Source organism: Giraffa tippelskirchi, chromosome 2 (genome assembly GCF_054371585.1).
Source record: "Giraffa tippelskirchi isolate mGirTip1 chromosome 2, T2T-mGirTip1v1.2.pri, whole genome shotgun sequence".
Taxonomy (NCBI): domain Eukaryota; kingdom Metazoa; phylum Chordata; class Mammalia; order Artiodactyla; family Giraffidae; genus Giraffa; species Giraffa tippelskirchi.
Genome location: NC_137276.1, coordinates 143,065,360 through 143,090,955, shown reverse-complemented (window position 1 = coordinate 143,090,955; position 25,596 = coordinate 143,065,360). Strand labels below are relative to the sequence as shown.

The following is a 25,596-nucleotide window of genomic DNA, read 5'->3' as shown; positions in this document are numbered from 1 at the left end:
AGTTCCTGGGCTTATAAATTCATAATAAAATTAATGTTTCATCAGTTTCATTTTAGATGAGACTTGACTTTAAATACACAGTGTGTCTTCTGTAGAAGTTACCTACATGTCTTCAAAAACCCGACTGGTCTAGAGAAATGGCTCTCTGAGACAATCATGTTTCATTTTGTTTTCTTCTTTTCTTGTTTTTAAAAAAAGACAAAACAGCAATAAACATTTTAGCTCTTTAATGAGCAAAGATCATGTCTCTTAGCATTGGACTAATAGTCATTATTATCTTTATTTCACGCAATGACCAGTGACATGGCCAAGATGTACAAAGTTGTTTCCATCAAGTAGTATACAATTTTTTTTTTGTATAATAAGCTTTCATTCTTGAAAAAGAGTAACTGAAAAGAAAGGTTTCTGTTACTGCAGTTAGTTTGTCAGAGAAAGTTCTTTGCATTATCTTACAAACTATCAAAATTGCTAGTCATCTGAAAAAATGTAAAAAAAAATCACATAACTTTAGTCTAATAGAAATATAGTACAGGTAAGAGAGAAAGTATTTATCAGGATGTGCTCTTTAAGTCCATCTCAATTTTTTTTTAATATAAATGTACATCTGATTACATATACAAACATTTGGAAAGGTCTGTGATATACTGTTACTGGTAAACAACAAGGGGATGAAGAGTTTTCTGTGGTCTTAAAATATTCATTTAAAATCACACGTACGTGTAAGACTACAATCCTCCAGGTGTTGACGCTCCTTCTAGGTTCTTTATCTACGTTGCACTCTATTGAGACTGTGTGAGTAAATTCCAGTGAATGAACCTCAGTAAGAAAGATAACTGACGTGAGGAGGGACATAACTTTATATTGAATTATTATTAGTAAACATTTTGTCATGCAACATGAGTAAATCAATGAACTGAGAACTGTAATCAGAGTGGTAATTGGGGCATCCTCAGATCATAAAAGACTTGCAAGTTACTCTTTGGACACACTTCACCTTACCCAAAGGAACAAAATACAGAATAACAAAAACCACAGCAAATTATAGATCCTGTAACACATGTTCGATTAGGGTTATATTTCTAGAAAATATTTAGATGGGAATGAAAAGAACATTAAAAACACAGGACATTTTTTTTTCTGGGATTCATATCAGCGAGTATTCACCACTATACCTATAGTTTCTTCAGATACATTTAGTAACTAACTCCTTCTATTATCAAAACTACTGTGAATTATTTTATTGTAATTACTTTTGCCCCCTAAATTCTTCTTTAGGTTCTGCCAATTGATGGAGGAAGCTTCCATTAAAAACTTCAATGGGATGAGAAGAATTTTAATTACGGCTTAATCAGCAGCACAGCCACCAAGCATATAAATTATCATGCACATCGTGCTAAAAATATCCAGTTTCCTTTATCCCCACAACTTTATACTGACAGCACTTATGTGATAATGTTGTACCTGCCAGTCTTTAAACTTCTTTGTTTTACTGGCAAATCTCAGCATGAGCCTCCGCTAAGGCCATTAACAGCATTGGTGCTTTGTGTACTTATCCAAATATGTAAATATGGTCTACACAATAAAACAGCTCCAAATAAAACCTGGTGAAAATTATCTGACATTCCATTGGTGTGTCCCTTGTGCATATTCATGGTTATTTTTAAAATTTTTATATTTTGTATTTCAGACATAGTTCTTTCCTGTTTGGTGTTCCACATGCCTAATTCCATTATGTAACATAAATCTTCAAAAAATTAATTCTTGAATGTGAATGAAAAAGTATCATTCAGAACAATTGCTTCAAGCAATTGAAATTCGCTTTTAAAGTTGATTTGTGTATATATGTACAATTCTTTTTTTTTTTTCAAAACCCCCAAAGTTCTTGATATGTATATTCACATAATAGTCCTCCTTATTTAAATAGTAAGAGTCTTGTAGTTTGAAAGCCAAGGAATCTTCAGTAATCTTTTACTGCAATCCACCAAAAAAAATAGTTTGTTTCTCTTATCTGGCTATACCCTGGTTGTTGAATGTGAATGGGGGTGGGGGTGGGGATGGGGCAGAGTATTGTTCTGTCCTCCAGTAAATGTATTGAATGTGTGTAAGGGCTGAATCCCTGGTATAGTGTTGGGAATCATTGTAATGGTGTTGGGTGTCATTAAGGGAACATCATCAGGTGACCTCCTCATAGCTAGTGTGTAATCTGGGGGGCAGGCGGTCCGAAGAACCACCTCATGTGGATGGATGGACTCACATTCATGATCCAAATCAGTGTGCTTCATTTGGAGGGACATGATCTCCTCTTCTTGTGCATGGGTCAGATCATTGGTGGCCGTGCGCTGAGGGCTGCATCTCCTGTGAACGTCATGTCTCCTCTTGTCCTTTTTGTAGTACAGGGCTGCAAAGGCCAAGATGTTCAGAAACAGCAGTGATGCTCCAACGGCAATAGTGACGCTCAGCTCTGTTGAGTAGTCCCTTTGATCCACTGAAAATGGACTTGGCTGTTGTTTGGGATCATCCTGCTTGGCAGTGGGAAAGGCTGATGTGACAGGTACAGAATTTTTTCTCGTGGGTCTGAAAGTGATGTCAGTTGATGGCACTTTAGTTGTTGTCGAGGTATACTGAGAAATGTCATTGAGATTATGCAGATGAGGAACCAGCTCCAACCAGAGGTTTACCTTATTGGCTCTGTAATGTTCTTTAACTCTTGGTTTTAATCCAATATGGAGATAAAGTTGGTCTTTCTGGGAATATCTGGTCCATGCTACTTCTTCAAAGCGGTTGGGTTTGGTATGGATGAATTTTGTGTCTTGAGGGACTGGTTGATTTGGGTCACTAGAAAAGAGAAATTATGAGAAAGAAATTTGCTTTATTCTTTTAAAAATCACAATAGCAATAGTTTAACATTTAATTGAAGAGGTAACTTGGCAAGGTTTTAGACTGTTTTAATATAACTTGGGTTAATTGAGAAACAGCAATTCCATCTCAGGCAGGTTGTTAAATGGTTGATAATGTAATCTGAGTAAATCTCACTTTCTTGTTCTCTCTACCCATGGACTGCTACACATCCAAAGATTAAAAAATTCAAGTACAAGTGAGTTTTCTCATAGGCAAGCTAGCAGAGACAGTAGTGGGAAAAAGTTGGGATTTGGAATCGGCAGGTGAGGATTGGAGTCTTAATGCTGCTATATACTAGACATTTGAATATATCTATGTGAAGCTTTCATAGCCTAAGGCCCGTTTTCTGTAAAATGGGATTATAGTATTTGAGCTGCTCTCCTCACAAGGTACTTGGGAGGATCAAAAGGCATACAGTACTGTAAACTGAAAATCTCTATAAAATAAAACTTGTCATTATTGAATAATAATAATAAATCCTGTGTAATTAAAAAAAGAAACAACATAAATTTAATTATTGAGTAATGCAAGAAAGATAAAAGACTTTCTTAATAAGCTTTACAAAGTAAGAATAAAGCAGTGATTTCTGAAACACCACAAATATAAATTTTGAATAAAGGGACTTAAATATCGTTGGCATTAACCTATTAAATTAATTCATTTGGACACAAAACATGTATATTTTAAGTGCTTAAGAGGATATTTTTACTAAAGTATAGCAAACTTCATTCCTTAGGTACCTACCCAGTTTTAGCAAAATTTGTCCAGTATGTCATTACAACTGCACTCAGCATCACATCATTTTTGGAGAAATTGCAAGGAAATAACTCTGTAGGTCCAATCATGGGTATTCCTAGTACGTAGGGAACCTCATCTCCATGAGCTGCATCAGCCCAAGCTGGAACCTGATCTGTTTGGCAATGATGGTAAAAGGCATAGAAATATGTGGGTGAACCAAAATTTGAGTGAAGATCTGCTGTAGCTACAGCTGGTGCCACCCACTGATGGTCTGTAAACAAAGCTAATAATGTCTTCCTTCTGGTTTCAGGGTTATGACGGTCAGCCCAGTCAGTATACATGAATTTAATGGTTTCTCTCAAAACATCTTTGCCTTCAGGATATCCATATAAGTTATCAACAAAATTAGAAACAGCAAAGTCAAAATCACTAGCAGAAATACCATCATCACTATCTACTATATTTTCAACAAATTTTAATCCTTCCCCTTGGTTAACTCCTAACATTATATCATAGTTGAGAAACTCTCCTTGCTCCATCAGTATCTGAGGGTCATCCGGTATCACATCACCATCAATCACAGGTCCAAAGGCTATGTGGTATCGTGCGGGTTGAATATCTTGGTCAACAAGTTCTTTGTAAGGCTTCTTCTGCAGGCATTCCACTAACCCTACTGTATCTGAAACATTGCAACCAACTTTTGTGGCCAACATTCTAGCATATTTTGCAGGTTGGAAACTAACAGCCCAGCTGGAAAGGGCTGTTCCACTTTGAGCTATTGCTCGTTGAAAGAGTCCTATGGGGGGAAAAAAATAACAAAACATTTCAGATGACCTTTGAATAATGTTGTGGTAAAACAATCAAATCTGATATTTGAGATGTGTATATAAAAACCCAGATATGACTCAAGAAACAGGGAGATAGAGACATTTTTGCTTAAGAGAAGGTACACAAAGTCATCCCCAGGGTACAATGAATTGGAAAGATGGATTTGAGTCTTCTGCTTTCAGTAGCAACTACTTTGAGAAGAAAGAGATCTAAATTGTGCAGTCTCAAAAAGGCAGTAAGCAAGGAGAAATGGAGAATGTGTAAATAGTAGTGATAAAAGAAATCTCAAGTATTTATTTGCTCAGCATGTAAACATCTATGCTACTGTCACAGCCAACCAGATGGGGCTCTCTCCCCTTTAGCTCTACATCAGATTTTGTATTGTCTTTTGAGGATATTTTCTCCAATTTGGCTGCATGTATCTTTCTTCAAAATGGCTCTGTGTGTTTGTTTTAATCAGAATTTATTTGAAAACAATTGTTGATATGTTTACATAACTACTGGGGCTGGGAATCTGCTAATACCCTGGGGATGGCCCTAAAGGCACACAAAACAGAATATCACTTTAGACATACTCTTTCCAGCTCTTTATATCAGACACGGTATGTTGAATACTCATCTTTCTGAGGAAGATATAACATTTGCAGTGTATTCGCTAGGTTAAAGAGAAAACCATCAGCAGAAGGATTTAGTGGAGGGAGGGTCATTTAACTTTTTCCACTGTTGAATGTGCACTGCTATATTTTATCATAAAAGAAAAAAAGTACATGGTCCATTGCTTTTCACTTAATTACATTTAAAAATTATAAATCATGGTCCCATATGCAGCTTGATAAGAGCTGCATACCGTTCAAATATATAAATGAACTTTACTTATTAGGGTATTTTCTAATAAAATTCTCATTTTAAAAATATAATTTATCTATTCTATTTTAAAAATTACCTTTATTATCAATTTCCAAATACAGCTTTGTAGTTCAGTTATCCAAACACATGCTCAATCATTCATATGTGTTAATGTATAAGAACTCTTTTTCATAAAGGTGCTAAAGTCATGACTAAATTAGAAGCAAAGCTTTCATTTTTTTCTCCAAACACATATATGTATTCAAAATGCCTGTAATAATGTTTCCAGATAATTCTAAAATATTCAAAAAGTCAAACAATACTAATAAATATTTGTTTTGATTTCTGACATCTATGAAAATGTTTTCAGTTACAGCAAAGATAATACCTATAGTATGAATAACTTTTTAAAATTGTGTTTGTCAACATCGACTCAGAGAAATATTTTACTGCTTAAAAACTTTATAGCTTAAAATAAGACTTCTATAAGATTCTTTCCCATTTTAGGGGCTTAATGACATTAACTAAATACACCAAAAAAATACATATCACATTTAATATAGTCTGAAATATGCCATCTAGATGGTACTGGGAAAATCCACATATTTTATCATTAGTGAGAGTGCTTGTATGCATGATTGTTACAGGCCTGAGAACTGCTGCAGCTCTGGGAAGTTCTCAAACTTTAAAGTCTATGTCTGCAATGGAAATAAAATTAGCCTGATGATTCTAAGACTCCTTCTGAGCATCTCCTGGTCAATTTAGGCAGCTTTGTTACTAGAAATAAGCTTAGAACAAGATCACACATAAGTACATTTATCTAGCCAGGCATGGATAGATTTCCTTGAAGAGTGTGTGTGATGGAATGTTATGTTTTCACTTGTTTGCACAGCCATTTTGACTCCAGTGTTTACCACATTGATTGATTGATGAATAGCAACGTTAGCTGATGAACTAATTGATTCATCTCTTTATAAAATGCTAGTTTTATACTGGCTGAAAAATGGCTACCATGTTCACTTTACATTTAGAAAAAAAATTTAGAAAAAAATCAGTGCAAATAGCCTTTGAGACCAAATGACCTTAAGAAGTCTGAAGAGATTGGCTAATGTTATCCTAGATAAGTACTGGAATTAGTATAGTCTTCAAGCTAGAACATTGTAATCTGTTCAATTAAGGAAAAAAAGGACAAACATTTCAAAATAAGTCATTTCACTGAAGACCAAAATCTCTATACTTTGGAAGAGTTCTCATACATGTGTCATTTTGTTATCTCAAATCAGAACTCTACTAATACAAGTGAGATGTTACATAAACTATGTCTACAAATTAAGTCAATAATAATATATGATCCTCCAAATATATAAAATCATTTAATGACTGTTATTTTGAAATTTGACATTAATTTGTCTTTGATGCCAAAAACCAATATTCTGTGTCTGGTGCTCATATAATAAAACTTAGTCTTACAAATTGACAAGCTTCATGAATCACAACTGACAATGTATACTTTCTTAATATCTATAAAATGACAATGGAAAAGCAGAAAACATAAGATGGTCTATATTGATATGTATTCTCTCTTTTCCTATCTATTCTGTATGTATAATGGAGAGAAAGTATTTACTTTACAGACTTCTCCAACAAAACACCTCTGTTCTTGTGGATATTTCAAGTTAATAACGCTATAAGAATGGGTGACTAAACTCATGGTAAAATGAGTTCATAAAGACCAGCATGATAAGCCTTGCACAGGCATTTTGGAAAAAAAGATGTCAAGGCCAGAAAATGGAGACAAAAACAATATCTCACGGATTTAACCAGCCTCAGTGCTCCAGGCTGCTTTGCCAGGCTTCAGGGGGAAAAATAACATTTTTGGAGTTGAAAATAGAAAAAAGCACAAAATCAAACATATTTTTCTTTTTAATCAAAAGCTCTACTAGTGACCTTAGTGCTTTGACAATTTTGGATCATGCATGCAAAATAATCAAATGTCGGTCCTCTACTCAAACAAGTGAAAAGGACGTTTCCAGATGAACTAGCTAACAACCGCTTCCTTATTATCTTCATACTAGTAAAGGGTTTAAAAAGTTTACCATCTAGAAAATAGATTATATACAAGCCTTGCATTAGACAATAATTTTTAAAAAACCCATGTCTTTGATTTTGGTTACTGAATCAACATAACAGAACTGTGAACATCTTTGATTTTCCCCAAAATCACCATTTGGAGGAGAGAAAAGTTACTGTAATGTTAATTATTCTGAAGTGTGCTTGTAAGGGCATCTATACCAAGCTCCACAGGAAACAAAGAAAAGAGTTTGACATAAATTTAAACATGCATAGAGAAGCTGAAGAAACAAAGTTTTAAACAGTTATTGAGTTCATCCTAACATTTAGTTTAAACAGAGAAATATATACAGAGCATCACATACTACTGATGGTGGTGGCATGCAGACACCAAAATTGTCAAAATTTGCAACCTGCATAATACCTTTGGTTGAATTGCTCCAACGGTTACCTTCAGAATAATGGGATAAAGTCAGCAGATTGACACATGAACCCCCAGCGCCAGATCCAAAAACAGTGATTCTTAAGGGGTCACCACCAAAGAATCCAATATTCTCACTAGTCCATCTTAAAGCCTGTATGAGATCAAGGAGTCCATAGTTTCCTTTTGCAGCCTGATCCCCTGTGCTCAAGAAACCTGGAAAATAGAAATCAAAAGACATCAAAGATCACCCTTTTGAGTTGACATGAGTCAAACAGACATCAAATTTAAATAAAATTGAAACCTGTTTTCATCAAGGTGAGTAAAGCCCAAGTTCTTTAGGGAAAAAATTATTTTCCACCAGAATAAACTAATTTACTTTAGGAAGAATAGCAGAGACTAAAATCTAGAAAATGATATTTATCTTCCCCAAATGTTTCCCAAGCTATCCAGGTAACAGGTAGCAGGTAAAGAGAGAATGAAAACATTGTGAAAGACCTCAAGAGAGACATTCTAGGGGCCAACTTACTTGGTGGAGATATTTGAGATAGTATCATGGGGTATATGAGGATGTGTTTTTGCATAAAAACTGTCAGTCCTCAAGTTGCTCGTGGTCTAATATGGTTGGAATTTAAGGTATGTGTGGCAGAGTGGCAGGATATGAGGGCACAGAACAGGGGCATTTTTCTAAGACTTGTGCATGAAATTATATGCAACTCTTTGCTTGTATAGGTATATGCACATATTCATTGATGATGCACCATGGTTAAGAATCACTGTAGCTGACATAATTTGAGATTACATTTTAGAATGCCCAAGATGCTAAACTGAGAAGATAATATAAGAAGTTAGAAAACAATATAGAACATTTGAAGATTCTTGAAAAGTTGAGCTTCATATTTCTCCAATGTTCAAAGCTCCGTTTCATAGTGTATTTCATCATGAAGAGGAATATATGTTGATTAATAGAGAGAATGAGGGTGGGGAGAGGTTACAAAGATCTAAACTGACAGAGCAGAAAAGGCAATTTAAAACAAGGAGATGGATAGTGTAAAACTGATAAACAGAAACCTCAATTAAAATAGAGTTGGGAGGTCAGAAAGGGGAGCTCTCATGCACTAGGACAACAGCAGAGCCCAACAGGAAGAAAAGCTTTCCTTGCCTGGCAAGAGCTTAGCCAATGAGAGACTCTCACAACTCAGTCCCTGAAAAGCCGCTATACTTCAAATTCTCCGAAGCCCTCCAACAGACTCTTTGTTTACTATATGCTTCCACTTTCCTTTTCCCTTTTTAAAAAAGTCCTCCTCTCCTTGCTGTGGGGGGACTGGCATGTGGCTCGCCATAGTTGTAGACCCCAAACTGCAATTCTCTGTTGATCCCAAGCAAACCCATTTCTACTGGAGAAATGGCTGGCAATCTATTTAAGTCAACATTTTGGTGGCCTGCATGGAGATCCAGAGAAGACCCCTGATCATTTCCAGGCTAGCGGTGGTAGACAAGTGTGATGCTCACATTGAGTCCATTGCTGCTCACTGCTTTTCTTGTCAGCCCTGGGATTTAAGAGTTAGTCTTAAATCTTAGACCTAAGCTTCTGCCCTATTTGCATTTTGAAGCCCTCCAGGTTTTACTGGGGATCTATTTTAAGGCTATGTCTTTTCTGGCTAAGACTTTGTTCTGTATGTGTGCGAGTACTTATTTGGCATCTGCCTGAATTTTGAAATTGGCCTTTTTGAATTGGAACTGTGCTCATCTTCGGCAGGATTCCTGCTGGAATGGGGAGTGGGGGCTGTTCCTTCTGGAATTGGCTAGCCTTTGGTTCATTCCACTGGGATCAGAGACTGCTTCATTATAACTGTGTGGGTTCAGCCTTTGACTCAATTCCTTTTGGAAGAGGGGCTATGTTATTGGCACTGTACTATTAAGCCTTCGGCCTGACTCCCTTTGAATTGGGCTGTTATATTAGAGCTGTACTGAGCAGACTTTGACTTGGGACCTTCAGAACTAGAGTGTTCCTTCTGAACTGGCTGGTATTAGACCTGCAGACTGTTTGAGCTGTTTGAGTTGCTTGAGATGTTTATACTATTTGAAAATTATCCTTTTACTCTAGGTAGAAACCTTTGACAAATGGGATCCCTACTATCTAAAGTTTTGAGCATGCCCATTTACAGGGACTCTGGCCAGTTTTATATTTAAAAACTACAGTCCTTCTTCAGGCATATTTCTAAACAACTGGACCAACCTAACTAAAGGTGATTTAGAGTATCAGTGGCCATTATGAGGAATTTTTAAAATCCCCAAACTAATTTTTCTTAAAACAAAATTGGACAATGATCCAACATTTCCAGAAACTTAATGCAATACTTCTTTTAATTGGTATTCTGAGGCTTCCAAATGTTATTAGGAGCCTAAAATTGCTTCTCTGCAAAATAAGATGTTTAAGATGAACTGAGGCAAAAAAAACCAACAAAACAACAACAACCAAAAAAAAAAAAAAAACCAATTAAAGAAAGATAAAATTGCTCCTAAAACCTCACGCTCCTTCCCTGGCTTCGTCTCAGGACCCGCCTCTGGTGCCATCTTCCTCCTTCCCTCTATATCCCCTGGTGGTGGTGGTGGTTTAGTTGCACTAAGTTGTGTCCAACTCTTGCAACCCTATGATCTGTAGCCTGCCAGGATCCTCTGTCCATGGGATTTCCCAGGCAAGAATACTAGAGGGGGTTGCCATTTCCTCCTCCAGGGGATCTTCCTGATCCAGAGATTGAACCTGGGTCTCCTGCATTGCAGCCGAATTCTTTACCGCTGAGCCTCCAGGGAAGATCTTACATCACTTACACCTTCTCTATATGCTAAATTCCTCCACACTAATTCTCTTGCCAAACTTCCCTTTTCCTTGAAACCATAGTCAAAGATTTTCCCAAAGTAACAAAAGATCCTCACAGAATTACTGAGGAATTTAATATAGTCATTCAGACTTATCTACCTGGTTTGTCTGACCTATATCAGCTAGTTCATAAGTTTGTTGGTGAAGGCCAGACCCAGTACTGGATGAAAACTGCTAATTGAGAATATCCTGAAAGGTCTCTAGAATCACAACTGAAATAGCAGCCTGCTACTTTACTATCTGACTAGGCTCAAGCAGTCGCCGGTGACTCATCAGGCAATTCCTAGGGATTTACCTAAGCCTGTTGATTGGACAAAATTCAGGCTTGTACACAAAAATCTGATGAAACTGTTCATAACTATTACAATCAACTTCAGATTATTTTTAGAGAAAATTCTTTTCTTCTTTCAGATGTTGATTCTATCCTGGTAACTTTAAACTCTATGTTTATGAATGGGCTAAAATGAGACCTTTACTTCTAGTAAAAAGAATCAGGATGGAATGGGAAACCACATCCATTCCTGATTTAGTTAATCTGACAAGCCAGCTCTCTCTCACTCTAAATGAGTCACCTAAAAGGAAAAACATCAACATTCTTAATCTTCAGCTCCAGCAAATGAAGATCCCTAAACAAAATCTAGGTCTTTCCTGGTGGCTTAGCAGTAAAGAATCAGCCTGCAATGCAGGAGACATGGATTTGATTCCTGGGTCAGGAAGATCCTCTGGAGAAGGAAATGGCAAACCACTCCAGTATTCTTGCCTGGGAAGGCCCATGGACAGTGGAGCCTGAAGGGCTCTAGTCCATGGGGTTGCAAAAGACTTGGATATGACTTTCAACAACAAACAAAACCCAAACTGCCCTGGTTTCTTCTACTATTGAAAAGAGCCAGGAAATTGAAAAAGAGATTGTTACAAATTTAAGTGCTGTAGGTACCTTCAGTTTTCCAACCTGCCTTTCTATGTTCCTTCCACTTCTCAATGACAGGGCTCCAAAGGACCACAAGGGCTCTTCCCAACCCTCCCTCTTGATATCGGCTTGGAGAAATATTACTCCAGATTGGTAATGAATCTCTTCCAGTCATAAATAACACTAAAGTCACACTCTCCATGTTCAAACACACTCCTGTAAAGTAGCTCTGCTTTGGAATACTAAAAAGTTCAACTAGTGGGGTTGAACCTCAAGAGGTTCCTGTCTCTGAATCTATTGCCTTTATTTAGGCCCTTTGAGAGATACACATCATATGAGGCCAAGACTTCTTAGAGAAGTATCATGCCAGAATTGCTCTCTCCCAAAAGGGGAAGACAATTCTAGAACTTTACAGCAGTCATCAAAGTAACCTAGTAATGGAATTAAATTACTCTTTGACATGTTTTATTCATTCTGTCTCTGATGATACTAGGGCTGATTCCGGAAACAATGATCTTTGGCCCTATTAAATCAGTTACCACCTTCCTTATGGGTAAATCATCAACTGATGTTGGTAATTCCACATCACATCTCTTATCAAGATTCAGATGGGAACTTCCCTGCTGGTCCAGCGGTTAAGAATCTGCCCGCCAATGCAGGGATATGGGTTGGATCCATCCCTGGACCGGAAAGATCCAACATGCCATGGAGCAAGTAAGCACATGTGCCACAACTACTGAGCCGGGTGTTCCAGAGCCCAGGCTCTGCAGCAAGAGATGCACAGCGATCCACAACTAGAGAAAGCCAGCGTGCAGCAACCAAGACCTAGCACAGACAAAAAAAAAAAAAAGTTCAAATAGACCCCTCAAAATCTTTTCCCAGAATTAATCAATACCCTACAGTAAAGAAGGCATGAAGCCCATAATAGAAGATTACAAGGCTCAAGGCCTCATTTTCCCTTGTACTAGTTCCTGTAACACTACCATTTTACTGATGAGAAAACCTAAAAGCCAAAGGTGAAAGTCTGTCCAGGACCTCTGAGCAATAAACAAATTGTTATCCCTTGACACCCTGTTATTCTAACCTTTCTGTTGGACTGATATCCATTCTTGCTGGAAGGGAATCCTTTACAGTAATCGATTATGTGGCACATTCTTTAGTATTCCAGTAGTTGAAGGTAGCCAATAACTTTTTGCTTTCACTTAGGAAGAAAAACAATTCACCTAGCCAGTAAAATAATGTCTGATGGTTTTGCTGAGAGTTTTTATTATTATTATCAATCCTGAAGGATGACCTGGATGACACAAAGTTCCTCAAAGGTTCTACTTTGGTGCAGTATGTGGAGATTTGCTTCTTTGCTGTCTTCAAGCGTTTTTACAAGAAGGCAACAACCACTTGCTAAGACTTTCAGCCTTAAAGGGACATGAGGTCTCCAAGGGAAAATTGCAGTTCGTTCAAACCTGGGCTCGATATTAAGGGCATCTGATGTTATTAATAGAACAAGGGCTTTACCTAGATCCAGATAGATTTCATGGTGTCTTAAATTTCCTTAAACCCGAAACTAAGCACCGACTCTGAAGTTTTCTTAAAATAGTCAGTTCAGTTAAGTTCAGTTGCTCAGTCGTGTCCGATTTTTTGCGATCCCATGGACTGCAGCATGCCAGGCCTCCCTGTCTATCACCAACTCCCGGAGTTAAGCTAGTCAGTTACTGCCAAAACTGGATTCCAAAATTTCTCTCTTATGGCCAAATTTCTATATGTTTTACTCAACAGTAACAACCTTGACCTAATTTTATGGGAAGAACTGGATGATGACATAGACTTTGAGGCCTTAAAGAAGAATTTGATGAACTTACCTGACCCTTGGGTATCTTAATGACCAGATTCTCTTTTTCTTTTCATAGATATATATATATATAAAGGAAATGAATGCCTTGGATGTTCTCGTCCATAAACATGGGGACCACCACTGACCCATGCATGCAAGAGCCAGCAAATGGACCCCCTGGCAAAGGGATATCCCCCTTGGCTTACAGCCATTATTACCACTGCCCTTTTGATTAAGGCCACTGAGAAAATTGCTATCCCCTTTAACTATTTTTGTATACCACAGAGGAAAAGCCCTCCTAAACTCTCATCACACTCAACATGTCTTTGTCAGCCACCGCATGTCTTATGAAGTTCTTTTGTTAACTGCTCCTCACATAACTCTTCTATGTTGTAACAACCTTAACCCTGCTACTCTTCTCGCCTCTGTCTCTGATGAGGTCCCTCACAACTGCTTAATGCTGATGTACCACCTCCTGACTCCTCCGGATAATCTACAGAAAATTCTTTTGGGTAACATTTACTTCTCACGGTTCACTGATGGTTCTTATTTAAAAGGTAACAATGGGAAATACTGTGCTGGGTTTGCTACTTCAACTCCTTTTGCTAGTGTTGAGACAGCACCTTTACTTATGGCTACTTCAGCTCAACACGCTGAATTATACTCTCTTACAGTGGCTTGTACTTTAGCCAAGGGCAAAACTGCTAATATTTATATTAGTAGGAGACACGGTTTCAGAGTACCTCACGATTTTGGAATGTTGTGAAAGTAATGTGGTTTCCTTACTTTCAGCATAAATAAAGGTGAACCCTATGTTCATGAACTATTGAATACAATATTTTTTTTTTCTATTTGGCTAAGATTTTATTTTTAATTGTAAGTAAATAATAAAATGAACCTATTGTAATTGTCATAATACTCCATGCTGGTCCCAGTCCTTATCCTGAAGATGTCTCTGTACTGCGGGTAGCTTACACACTAGATTTAAAATGTTCTTTTCAGAACTGAAGGACTTAATTGTAATCACAGCATTGTTAATGTCATTCTATTTTTATCTGCTGTTTTAGTATTAAGATACTGGGGCATTATAAATTCGACTCTCTTGAAGTTAAGGGAAATCACCTTGCTGACCTTTCCACAAAGAAAGGCTACCTCTGAAAGAACCAATAAACAAACTTTAATAACATGTATACATAAGAAAGACTCAGGAAAACTTTACCAAAATGGTTGAAGCCTTCACCTTAAATGCCATTTTAGCTAAAGACAAAAGAGGATGCTCTTTTGGGATTTCAAAGGGAATGAAGGAGATTCACGTGAAGATGGGCCAGGCAGAATGGAGATGCAGATGTAGAAAATGGACTTGTGGACACAGTGAGGGAGAGAGCGAGTGGGATGAAGGGAGAAAGTAGCATCAGCATTATTTACACTATCAGGCATAAGATGGATAGCTGGTGAGAAGTTGCTGTATAGCACATGGAGCCCAGTGTGGCGCTCTGTGATGACCTAGAGGGATGGGATGGGGGGTGGCTTGGGAGGTTTGGGAGGGAGGGAAGGAGGAAGAGGATGTATGTAAATTTATGGCTGATTTGTATTGTTGTGTGGCAGAAAACAGCAAAACATTGTAAAAACTAAAAAATAAAAAATTAAAAAATTAAATTAAATTTTAAAAAGGTGGACCAGGCAGAGACATGGGACACAGAGCTGACTTTAATTTATATGAACTGCTAAACTCTCCTGACTACATTGAACCTATATTCTTCATAGCTATCCCTGGGGACAGTTCACTTTCTGTTGCTGCTGCTGCTGCTAAGTCGCTTCAGTTGTGTCCGACTCTGTGCGACCCCATAGACGGCAGCCCACCAGGCTCTGCCATCCCTGGGATTCTCCAGGCAAGAACACTGGAGTGGGTTGCCATTTCCTTCTCCAATGCATGAAAGTGAAAGTGAAGTCACTCAGTCTTGTCCGACTCTTAGCGACCCCATGGACTGCAGCCTACCAGGCTCCTGCCTCCATGGGATTTTCCAGGTAAGAGCATTGGAGTGGGGTGCAAATGCCTTCTCCATCACTTCCTGTTATGGGCCCTTTTATTTAATTCCTTAGGCAGCTCAAAGGGGAGGTAAAAGAAAGACTTATTGAGTCTTCTGTTTCTTAAAAATAAACAGCCTAAAATAATCCTCATTCCAAAGACACATTTTGGGGTGGCAAACTTTACTTCCCTGAAATATAAATGAAAAAGTAAAAATATTTTAGAAAATGTTCTATATTATAGGTTATTAATTTATTACATAGAAAATATTTAGAGATATATAGAGATTGATTAAGTATATTATGGGATGTATTTTCCAATCTCCGCAAGTTTATGGAACTAACTTTTAAGTAGATTTACTACCTTATTGAAGACCCATTATAGAAACATAATAACATAATAGTTCAATAGTTCAATGTTTGTGATAAAAATTATTTTATTCAATTTAAAATATACTTCTAATTTACTTTTTTAAAAAACAGGAAGTCAATTACATTTGTGACAACCAGACTGTGATAATAATCTCTATCGACTGAATAACTCAATCCATTCTCAGAATGGATATATGAACCAGAAATTCTTTAGGGTCATTGTGGGAAACACTAGATGAAGTCAGATTTTCCTGGATAATTTTGAAAAACACTAAGAAATACATATGATTAGTTTTTCTTTTCCTACAAGATCCAAAATGCTAAGAAACAAAAGGACAATCCCTAGTCTATCAGGTTGAGTGAGTGTGTATGTGTACAATCCTGGAAATATTAAATCATTCTTGAGACGGAAGTTTTTAAAAATAGGTCCCAAAGACACATATCGTTCTAGTTAACTCATCTTTTATTGAATCTACATACCAGTTTAGGAAAATTTCATGATATCTTCTTATATAAAAGAACATTGCAAATATGTAATATTCATATATATGAAAGCATATTAAAATATAAAACAACATGACAAGGAACTCTTTTACTTTATTTGCTGTTAAGTGAATTTTGGTATAATACAGAACCATTAGTTTAAATTTCTGAAGGAATTTGTTACAAATGTTTTGATCTATAAAAATAGGCTGATAGCATGAACCCTGAAAACAACATTATGGAAAGATTACTGTGCATTAGATAGAAAGGACTCTTGAAGGATAAAGGAGATATGAGTGCGTCTGTGTTCGTGTGTGTGTGTGAGACAAAGAGAGGTTGATTGAGAGAATAAGAATACATTCTAGGTAGTTTATTGTTTATAATTCTATATCAAAATATAGATATAGATCAAATATATTCGGATCAAAATTTGATATCCAAATATAACTTATGACACTTGGTGCAAAACCCAGGGTTTGTATTTAATTCCTCTTGAAATAATACTGAATGAGTCCAGTTATAGTCAAATAAATCTCTACATTCACACAAAAACTGACTTACTGATAATGATCATTCAATACATAGCATGTAAAAATAAATGTAGTAATAAATTATCTCTACAATAACTAAATGTATTATCTCCTCTATAATTCCAGTTTTAGTTGCATCATTTAAATCACTCTGGAAGATTGGTCAAATAGTTTTGTGTTTGTACAATACTGTAAAGCATGTCAATTACCTCCTTATAAATAGAACCACCTCTATATAGAGTCAAAAGAAATCTTATAGCATTTTAAAAAAAACTTAAAATCAATTCTCCAAAATTGCACTAAGTCATAGCATAAAAAATGGAACAAATCACTGGGTAAAAGACTGTGTCCTAGGCACCTTAAATATAAAGATATTTAAAACTGCGTGACTAATACCTCAAACTCTCTGGCTAAAAATCCAATCAAGAATCCCAGATGCTAACTCTCCTGATCTTCTTAGTTGCCAAGTCTAGTCAATTCTTCCCTTACACTTTGTCTGTGTTTTCTACTCATGTCACTGACTTATTCTAGATACTCTTTTCCTTTTAGATTCATACAATCTTTCTGACTAGTTGCTCAGCCTTGGAGCAAACAAGTTTTCCTTATATTCTATCACCAAACTCACTTTTGAAAAATACTGTTTTGATGGGAGACTGTAATATCAAAATAAAACCCTCATGTTAAGATACAATTGGATAGTTTCTTTTTATTTTTTGAGTCAAGATTGTTTAAAATATGATGACTTAAAAATTCCTCAAATTGGATAATTTGGGGTCTGAGTAGGGAAAAAGAACCCACATAGTATATTTAATTATACATCATCTTTAGCTAGCTTCCTTGTTTTTGTGTTCTCTTGAGAGCTACTGTCCAAATTCTTCTTGGGAAATAACAAAGGATAAAGTCAAAATAATTTCTTTTGTGTATGTATCCTACAGAAAAAAATTGCTCTGAAATGATGCTGATATCTTAATATCATATTACTCAGTGGTATTCCTAAACTTTTATGTTTTGGTACATTGGCTTATTTGTTTCTTCTGAGATAATTTGCTTTTTAATGTCCCATGTTTGGGAAAAGGAAGCTGTGTTACTGACCAAGGCTCTTGCTCCTGGTAGCTGAACATGAAGGAATACAATGGGAAAGCAGGTGAATGCTAAAAGATGTATGGAAAGAAAACAGCTGTAGATATTTTATTCTTTGCCCCCAAATTCCCAACATTTTCAACATGCCCAAGATCAATAGATGAGACTGATCCTTCTATACTATAATCTAATTTTAACATTTTGTGACTCCTTCGGCCAAACAGGACTAAAATATTTATTTTAATCAATTCCTTCTGAATATAGACAGTAATGGAGAGGAAAAGACCACTATTTGCTTAGCCCTGAACTATGTATACTATTCCCATTATAAGAATGGCTCAGGGGACTTCCCTGGAGGTTGAGTGGCTAAGACTCTGTGCTCCCAGTGCAGGGGGTCCAGGTTCAATCCCTCATCAGGGAACTAGATCCCACATGCCACAACTTAAAGATCTTATGTGCCACAACAAAAGATCTTGCCTGCCTCAACTAAGACCTGGTGCAGCCAAATAAACAAATAAATATATATACTTTTTTTTAAAAAAAGAAGGGTTCAAGATCCTGGGGAAAACATCATCCTCAACCTCAGATCCAGTGCCATGGCCTCCATTCTCCACCCCAACCTAAGATTGTTAATTTTCACACTTCTCGGTCTGTGTGTCAAGAAAAGCTTATCCAACATTCCCTGAATTAGGCTATCGTGTGCTTATCTATTTCAATCTGGAAAAGAAACGTGCTACCAAAACTGACAAAATTTCTGTGTTTTCTGGATAATCTTTCTCACAAAGAAGTGAAAAAAGAGAAATCTCCTTTCTAAAAGGCCCATAGGCAAGAAATCACACTGCTCATTTCTAATTGTCTTGATTATGCAGGAATGTGGTTAGTGATTTAAATGCATAGTTTACAACGAGGGACCCACAGTGGTTGCCATATAAAGAAAAGTTTTCAGTTACTACACAGTTTAGAACTATACTATATTGCTTCAGGAATAGTAAGGGCTTTACAAATTTTTATAAATATCTAACTGTGGAACATATATTTTGGTCTCTCTCATGTAGTATGTGTGTGTGTGTATGTACTTCATAATTATAATTTATATTTATAATTTGCTCATCTTCTTAATATAATTTTTTTCTGAACTGAATGTTTCACTACATCCACCCCCAATGGCATGCTATACCTGTTTGCTGAACAGGAATTAATATATTACAATTCTGTTACCACATGGAGACCAACAACTAAACTTTCCAAATGAAACTGTTTGTCTTTTTTGATAGCAACAGAAGAGTGAAAATTTAGCAGCAAACCCTCTCAGCAGACAACCTCTGGGGAAAACGCTTTTAGACGTAAAGTGGGTGGCAGTAATTTTAAAGGAATTAAAATAGGACCGTCCTGGGCAAAGCCTATGTGAAAAAAGAAAAATACTATTTTAGAATAGTTATCAAAACTGCTAACACATATTAGTTGCACATATTTACTTTGGACTGTGGGATGAAATAGCAAAAAACAAAACAAAACAAAACCCAGCTTAAAACAAGTGATATTTGAGTCACTTTGACCATTATAAAACAAGCAGCAGTAGTCAACTGCACAGAGCTGAGATCTGAGGAGGAAGGAGGCAGGTTGTGTTCCTCAATCCCACACTAGCTGATCCCTGAGGACACAAATAGTAAAAAGAAAGATAGGAAATAAAGTCTGGGCAATGAAGAAAACTGATAATACAACTTAATTTCATATGAATACTGCCAGATTGTTTCATTTTATTTCTATTATCATAGAATATTTGAGAAGATATTCATCGTTCTAAGGTATGACTAGCAAAATCTGGTCTTTACTAAGTGCTGCTTTTACTATATTGCTCCTTATTAAAAGGAAATCTGACTGATTTAATGATTTATATCTTTTATTTTTGAATACTTTCAGTATTACAAAAACTTTTCAAAAACCAGAATTAAAAACTACCATGTATTTCTTCACCCAAATTTCCTACAGCCCAATGCCTTCCTTCCTCTCTCTTTTCTCTCCTCTTCCTTCCTTCCTTCTCTTCTTCCAACTTTCCTTCCCTCCCTTTCAATCTCTTTACCATCATATCTGGAATCACAAATGGAATTTAGTTTTCCACTTAATCTCCTCAATTTCAAACAGTTGGTTGGTCTGTTTTTGCTTTTCTTACTTTTGCTTATTTAACTTATATGCAGAGTACATCATGAGAAACGTTGGGCTGGATGAAGCACAAGCTGGAATCAAGATTGCTGGGAGAAATATCAATAACCTCAGATATGCAGATGACACCACCCTTATGGAGAAAGTGAAGAAGAACAAAAGAGCCTCTTGATGAAAATGAAAGAGGAGAGTTAAAAAGTCAGCTTAAAGCTCAACATTCAGAAAACTAAAGTCATGGAATCTGGTCCCACCACCTCATGGCAAATAGATGGGGAAACAGTGGTAACAGTGGCTGACCTTATTTTTGGGGGCCCCAAAATCACTGCAGATGGTGATTGCAGCCATGAAATTAAAAGACGCTTACTCCTTGGAAGGAAAGTAATGACCAACCTAGACAGCATATTAAAAAGCAGAGACATTACTTTGCCAACAAAAGTCCATCTAGTCAAGGCTATGATTTTTCCAGTGGTCATGTATGGATGTGAGAGTTGGACAGTGAAGAAAGCTGAGTGCCGAAGAATTGATGCTTTTGAACTGTGGTGTTGGAGAAGACTCTTGAGAGTCCCTTGGACTTCAAGAAGATCCAACCAGTCCATCCCAAAGGAGATCAGTCCTGAGTGTTCTTTGGAAGGACTGATGTTGAAGCTGAAACTCCAATACTTTGGCCACCTCATGTGAAGAGCTGACTCATTTGAAAAGACCCTGATGCTGGGAAAGATTGAAGGCAGGAGGAGAAGGGGATGACAGAGGATGAGATGATTGGATGGCATCATCGACTCCATGGAGATGAATTTGAGTAGACTCCAGGAGTTGGTGATGGACAGGGAGGCCTGGCGTGCTGTGGTCCACGAGGGCCTGAAGAGTCGGACACGACTGAGTGACTGAACTGAACTGAACTTGCTTTTCTTGTCTTCGTTATTTTTAAAGAAATATAGGTCAGTTATGGTGTAAAATGTCCCACAACTAAGGTTTATATGCTGTGTTTCCTCATGATTATACTTCCTCAGGTTATGAATTTTGGGCAGAAAAATCATAGATATGATGTTTTTTTTATCTCAATGTATCATAATGGGGGCACTGGTTGATTTGAAACAAATATTAAATTCATCACATTTTATTATTAGATGGAATTGGCTGCTGTAAGAAAAAGCTTTTTATTCTCCCCGATTTGGATTCATTCATTCCTTCATTCTTAGCAGTATAGTCTCATGGCTTCTTATTATGACCTGGGGATTATAATCTTTTACTACTATTATTTATTTTGATGCTTAGATGGTCCCACATTTGGCCAATGGAAGCCTCTCTATAATCACTTCCAATGTCATTTTGACATGTTCCCATAATCTTTGAGCACACTCTTATTTCTCTTTGGTGCAATAAATTGTCATTTTTTTGCAAAAAATCTCTAACAGTTGAGTTCTTTGACTGCTCTTTAGTTAAAAATTTTGAATAGTCTTTTCATATATAAAGCAATGAAAAACTTTTAGTGATTACAAAACTAAGTAAATTTACAAAGAAATTAGGTAAAGTATGTTAATTAAGGTTACATAAAATAATTACAGAGATAACAAAAAGCTTTAGCACTTTCAAAAGATAGAAACTGAAGCATCCCGAATTTTGGAATATAGGAATATTTCACTGTGTAAAAAAGTGGAATACAATAAGGTAAAACTGCTAATCTGGAACAACACTAAATAATCTCACTAATATCACATCTAGAAGTACCAACATCCCATTATAAACACACACAAACACACATGCACACATCAAACAAAACAGGTAGCACAAATAAATCTATAACTCTCCTTGCGTGTGCTCAGTCTCTCAGTTATGTCTGACTCTTTGTGACTCCATGGACTGTAGCCCGCCAAACTTCTCTGTCCATGGGGATTCTCCAGGCAAGAATACTGCAGTGGGTTGCCATGCCCTCCTCCAGGGAATTTCCCAACCCAGGGATCAAACCCAGGTCTCCCGCATTGCAGGGAGATTCTTAACATCTGAGCCATCAGGGAAACCCAAGAATACTGGAGTGGGTAGCCTATCCCTTCACCAGGGGAACTTCCAGAGCCAGGAATCGAACTGGGGTCTCTTGCACTGCAGAGATTCTTTCCCAGATGAGTCACCGGGGAAGCCCATAATTCTCCTTAGCTAACCATAATTTTAATGACAAAGTTTGAGGATTATGACAATCACATGGTAGTTTGGATAAGGGAAAGGCTACCCACTCCAGTATTCTGGCCTAGAGAGTTCCCTGGACTCTATAGTCCACAGGGTCACAAAGGGTCAGACATGACTGAGCGACTTTCACTTTCACCAAATTTTCACTTTCAACTTTGAATTACCTAGATGATGCCAACAGAACAAAATAAAGGCAATGAGCAGGGCAGAGAAACAACTCCTTCTCTGAACACTGCAAATGCACTTTGAAAACTGTAAAAGATAGGAAACATGTAGACAAGATGATTTAGCAACCAATCTCTGGGTTACCTCTATTTGAGCTCTTGCCAAAGTATGTTATCACTGGTGTATCGGCCTATCTCCCTGATTAAACAGAGGCCATCTTTGTGTTCCTAACACTTAATTACCACTGAATAAACATTCCATGATATAATTAATCCATAAATAATGAATGAACTTTGTAGTAGAACTTTTACCACTCTGCTCTCTCGCCTGATGAAGCATGTAGCTAATGTGTATAGTGCCTGTCAGTTGACTGTCAAAATATCCCAGGAATCAGATAATATTAATATGTTGTTGTTCAGTCGCTAAGTTATGTTCAAGTCTTTTGCAACGCCCCCCAGGACTACAGTCCACCATGCTCCTCTGTCCATGGGATTTTCTAGGCAAGAACACTGGAGTGGGTTGCCATTTCCTTCTCCAGGGCATCATCCCAACCCAGTGATCAAACCTGCATCTCTACACTATGTTTAATACGTTTAGAACCTCCTTTGTCATTTTTGAATAAAAATTTTCTTTTAAGAAAAAGCCTATAGGGTGAGATGAATTGGGAGAGCAGCAATAACACATATACACTACCATGTGTAAAACATATGGCTAGTGGGAAGCTGATGTACAGCACAGGGAGCTCAGCTTGGTGCTCTGTGACGACCTACAGGAGTGGGATAGGAGTAGGGGGGTGAAAGGGAGGCTCCAGAGGGAGAAGATATACATATACATGCAGTTGATTCATGTTGTACAGTAGAAACAAATACAACATTGTAAGGCAATTATCCTCTAATTAAAAACAAATTTTTTAAAAAAGAAAAATCCTAAGAACTATAATAATCTTGAATATTCCCTTTAAATCTCCAAATTCACCAAAATATTATAGTCATTGCAGTTAGGGGGATCCTGGCTCTGATTCCATGACTCTCATCCACTGATTCTTCTCTGCAGAGGACCACTGTTTTTTGGCTTGTTTAAATGGTCAGCTTTTACTCAGTCTCCAAGCCTCAGCTCAAATATTATTGTTGGGAGAACTTCAAACACAGTTAGCCCATCTTCCTTTAAATGCCCAGTTTACTCTGAACATTCCTTTGTAGGTATATCCCAACACTGGACTGTAATCATTTGTTTGATCCTATCCCCAGATGGGGCACAATGCCGTACATACAGCAGATATGCAAGAAATGTTTGTGAAGTTAAAGATGCCTATTTCTAAGTACTTTTAATTCCAGAAAAAAACAGTTAAAAAATATATATGGCAAGAGAGAATTAATGATTTTTTTTAATGCAAGTCTAAATAGGTATGTAGTTGGAGTATCCTGGTTTACAAATACCAGAAAAATCTAGCACCATTTTTAATGCTATGTAAACACAGTCACTGAGGAAAAACTAAACATCCATGAGATAAACCTTGTGAAGGTAATATGTTAACTCTCCTCTAACACAATTAGCCATGATTATAGGCATTATAGGTAGATTCAAAGGCAGAAACCAAGCATGGGTAACTATTCTATAGCAAATGGTCTAGAAATATGTTGAAAGAGAAAAGTCTCAGGTTAAAAGTAGTGAAAGCTACAATACAAAGAAAATCACACTAAATTACTTCCCAATAATCAAACCTCTGATTAAGCTTGAGTGATAATCCAAATTTCCCACTCTCCCAAATTTTAAATTATAAAGATTTTTTTTAAACCTAACTTTTCTTAGTTTCAATTAGTGGTTCTTAAAAGAAGGTTGTGAACTCTAGATTAGGGTCATATGGCATGCTTTTTAGAGCGTCTGTTAAGTGTACATAAAGGCACTAGAACAGGGACCCAGAATATCCTGAATGCAAATCACTAATTCCAGAGTCTAAAGTAGCATTACCAGCAACTAGCCTTGGGTGATCTTATTTACTGACGACAAAAGGACATATGATAAGTCTTGATTAGATGTTAACAATAAATCCACCTAATACTGAAAACTGGAATAATTCTTTGTTTTTGGATTCTACTGAAGCCTAAGTGACACGGTGATATTGGTTCTTGCAATCCATCAGAAATACTGCCTGAAGCCTCAAATCTATTGCTGCGTTAACCAGTGAAGGCTCATCGTGGAGGAAATTCTATACGTAACCTGGCCTTCAGTTAAAGAAATTCTTCAAAAGTTTTCCTAGCCCAGAAATTCCTATGGTAGCTAATATGGATCTTTAGCTCAGAGGGTCATGGGATGCTGTTCAATAGCGAAAGAAATATTGAAACAAGTAGAAGGTCAATTTAGAAGAAGCAGTGATCTGAATCTTCCCCAGGGTGCCCTCGCATTAAGCTTGGATTTGTAATTGAAAATAAATCTTTCATGTCTGGGTGACAAGTCCGAGGTCCTGTCTTGGGTGCAGTTTTCACGAAGCATTATATTTTCCAACTTGAAGTCACTGTCCTTTTCAGCTGATTTTGACCTGCCATGCCACAGTAGGCTGTAGGCTGCCAAGTGATTAGCTATTCAGGAAAAAAGTGAAACTAATCTCTGTATTAATATACATGAGGTGAAATGAGAAAGGATCAGAGACTTGGAGGCACAGAGACTGATGTTACAAGCTGTGCAGTGAAGCAGACTCCCTGAGACCTGGTAGGAGAAGCAAACCCCAGAGAGGAAAGGTGACATTTGGCAGAGGTGCTGGAACAGTTGCTGCGGGTTGAAGTGACAACTTGATTTTCTTGCACTTTAATGTAGAGTTAGTCCTTTTTCAGAATAAAAAGAGCATTCTGTTATTATGCCACTTAGCGAAAGGCATGCAAGTGGAGAACTCAATTTTCTTTTCTTTTACTTTGAGGATGGGAAGGGAGTTATATTGAAGAGATGTATGACTTAAAAAAAAGTTGCTAACTTACAAAGCATTTCTGCATCAATTTGGAGTTTTCTGAGGAACGTATATATATTGTCTATCTTCCAGTAGAAATACCTTCTTCCTCTTAGAGAATCAGATAATTGTGGAGATTGATTAATATCACAAATATGAATCTTTTCATGAAAAGTAGTTCATTGAATCAGCATTCATTGGACACCTACTTTTTGCCAGGTACTCTGCAAGATCCCCTGGAGAAGGAA

General features: G+C 37.0%; 1 protein-coding gene across 3 annotated transcripts in view; it reads right to left on the bottom strand.

Moving 5' to 3' along the window:
• Positions 1-212: 212 nt before the first annotated feature.
• NLGN1 (neuroligin 1) overlaps positions 213-25,596 on the bottom strand; it is a 911,840-nt gene continuing 886,456 nt past the window's right edge. For 2 of the 3 annotated variants that reach the window (XM_081570961.1, XM_081570962.1), the window contains exons 4-6: positions 7,805-8,017; positions 3,643-4,432; positions 213-2,835 (exon numbers count right to left, since the gene is read on the bottom strand). In XM_081570961.1, coding sequence (XP_081427087.1) covers positions 2,013-2,835; positions 3,643-4,432; positions 7,805-8,017 — 1,826 coding nt within the window. In that variant the 3' untranslated portion in view covers positions 213-2,012. The remainder of the gene's footprint in view (positions 2,836-3,642; positions 4,433-7,804; positions 8,018-25,596) is intronic. The other variant, XM_081570960.1, reaches the window with a different exon arrangement.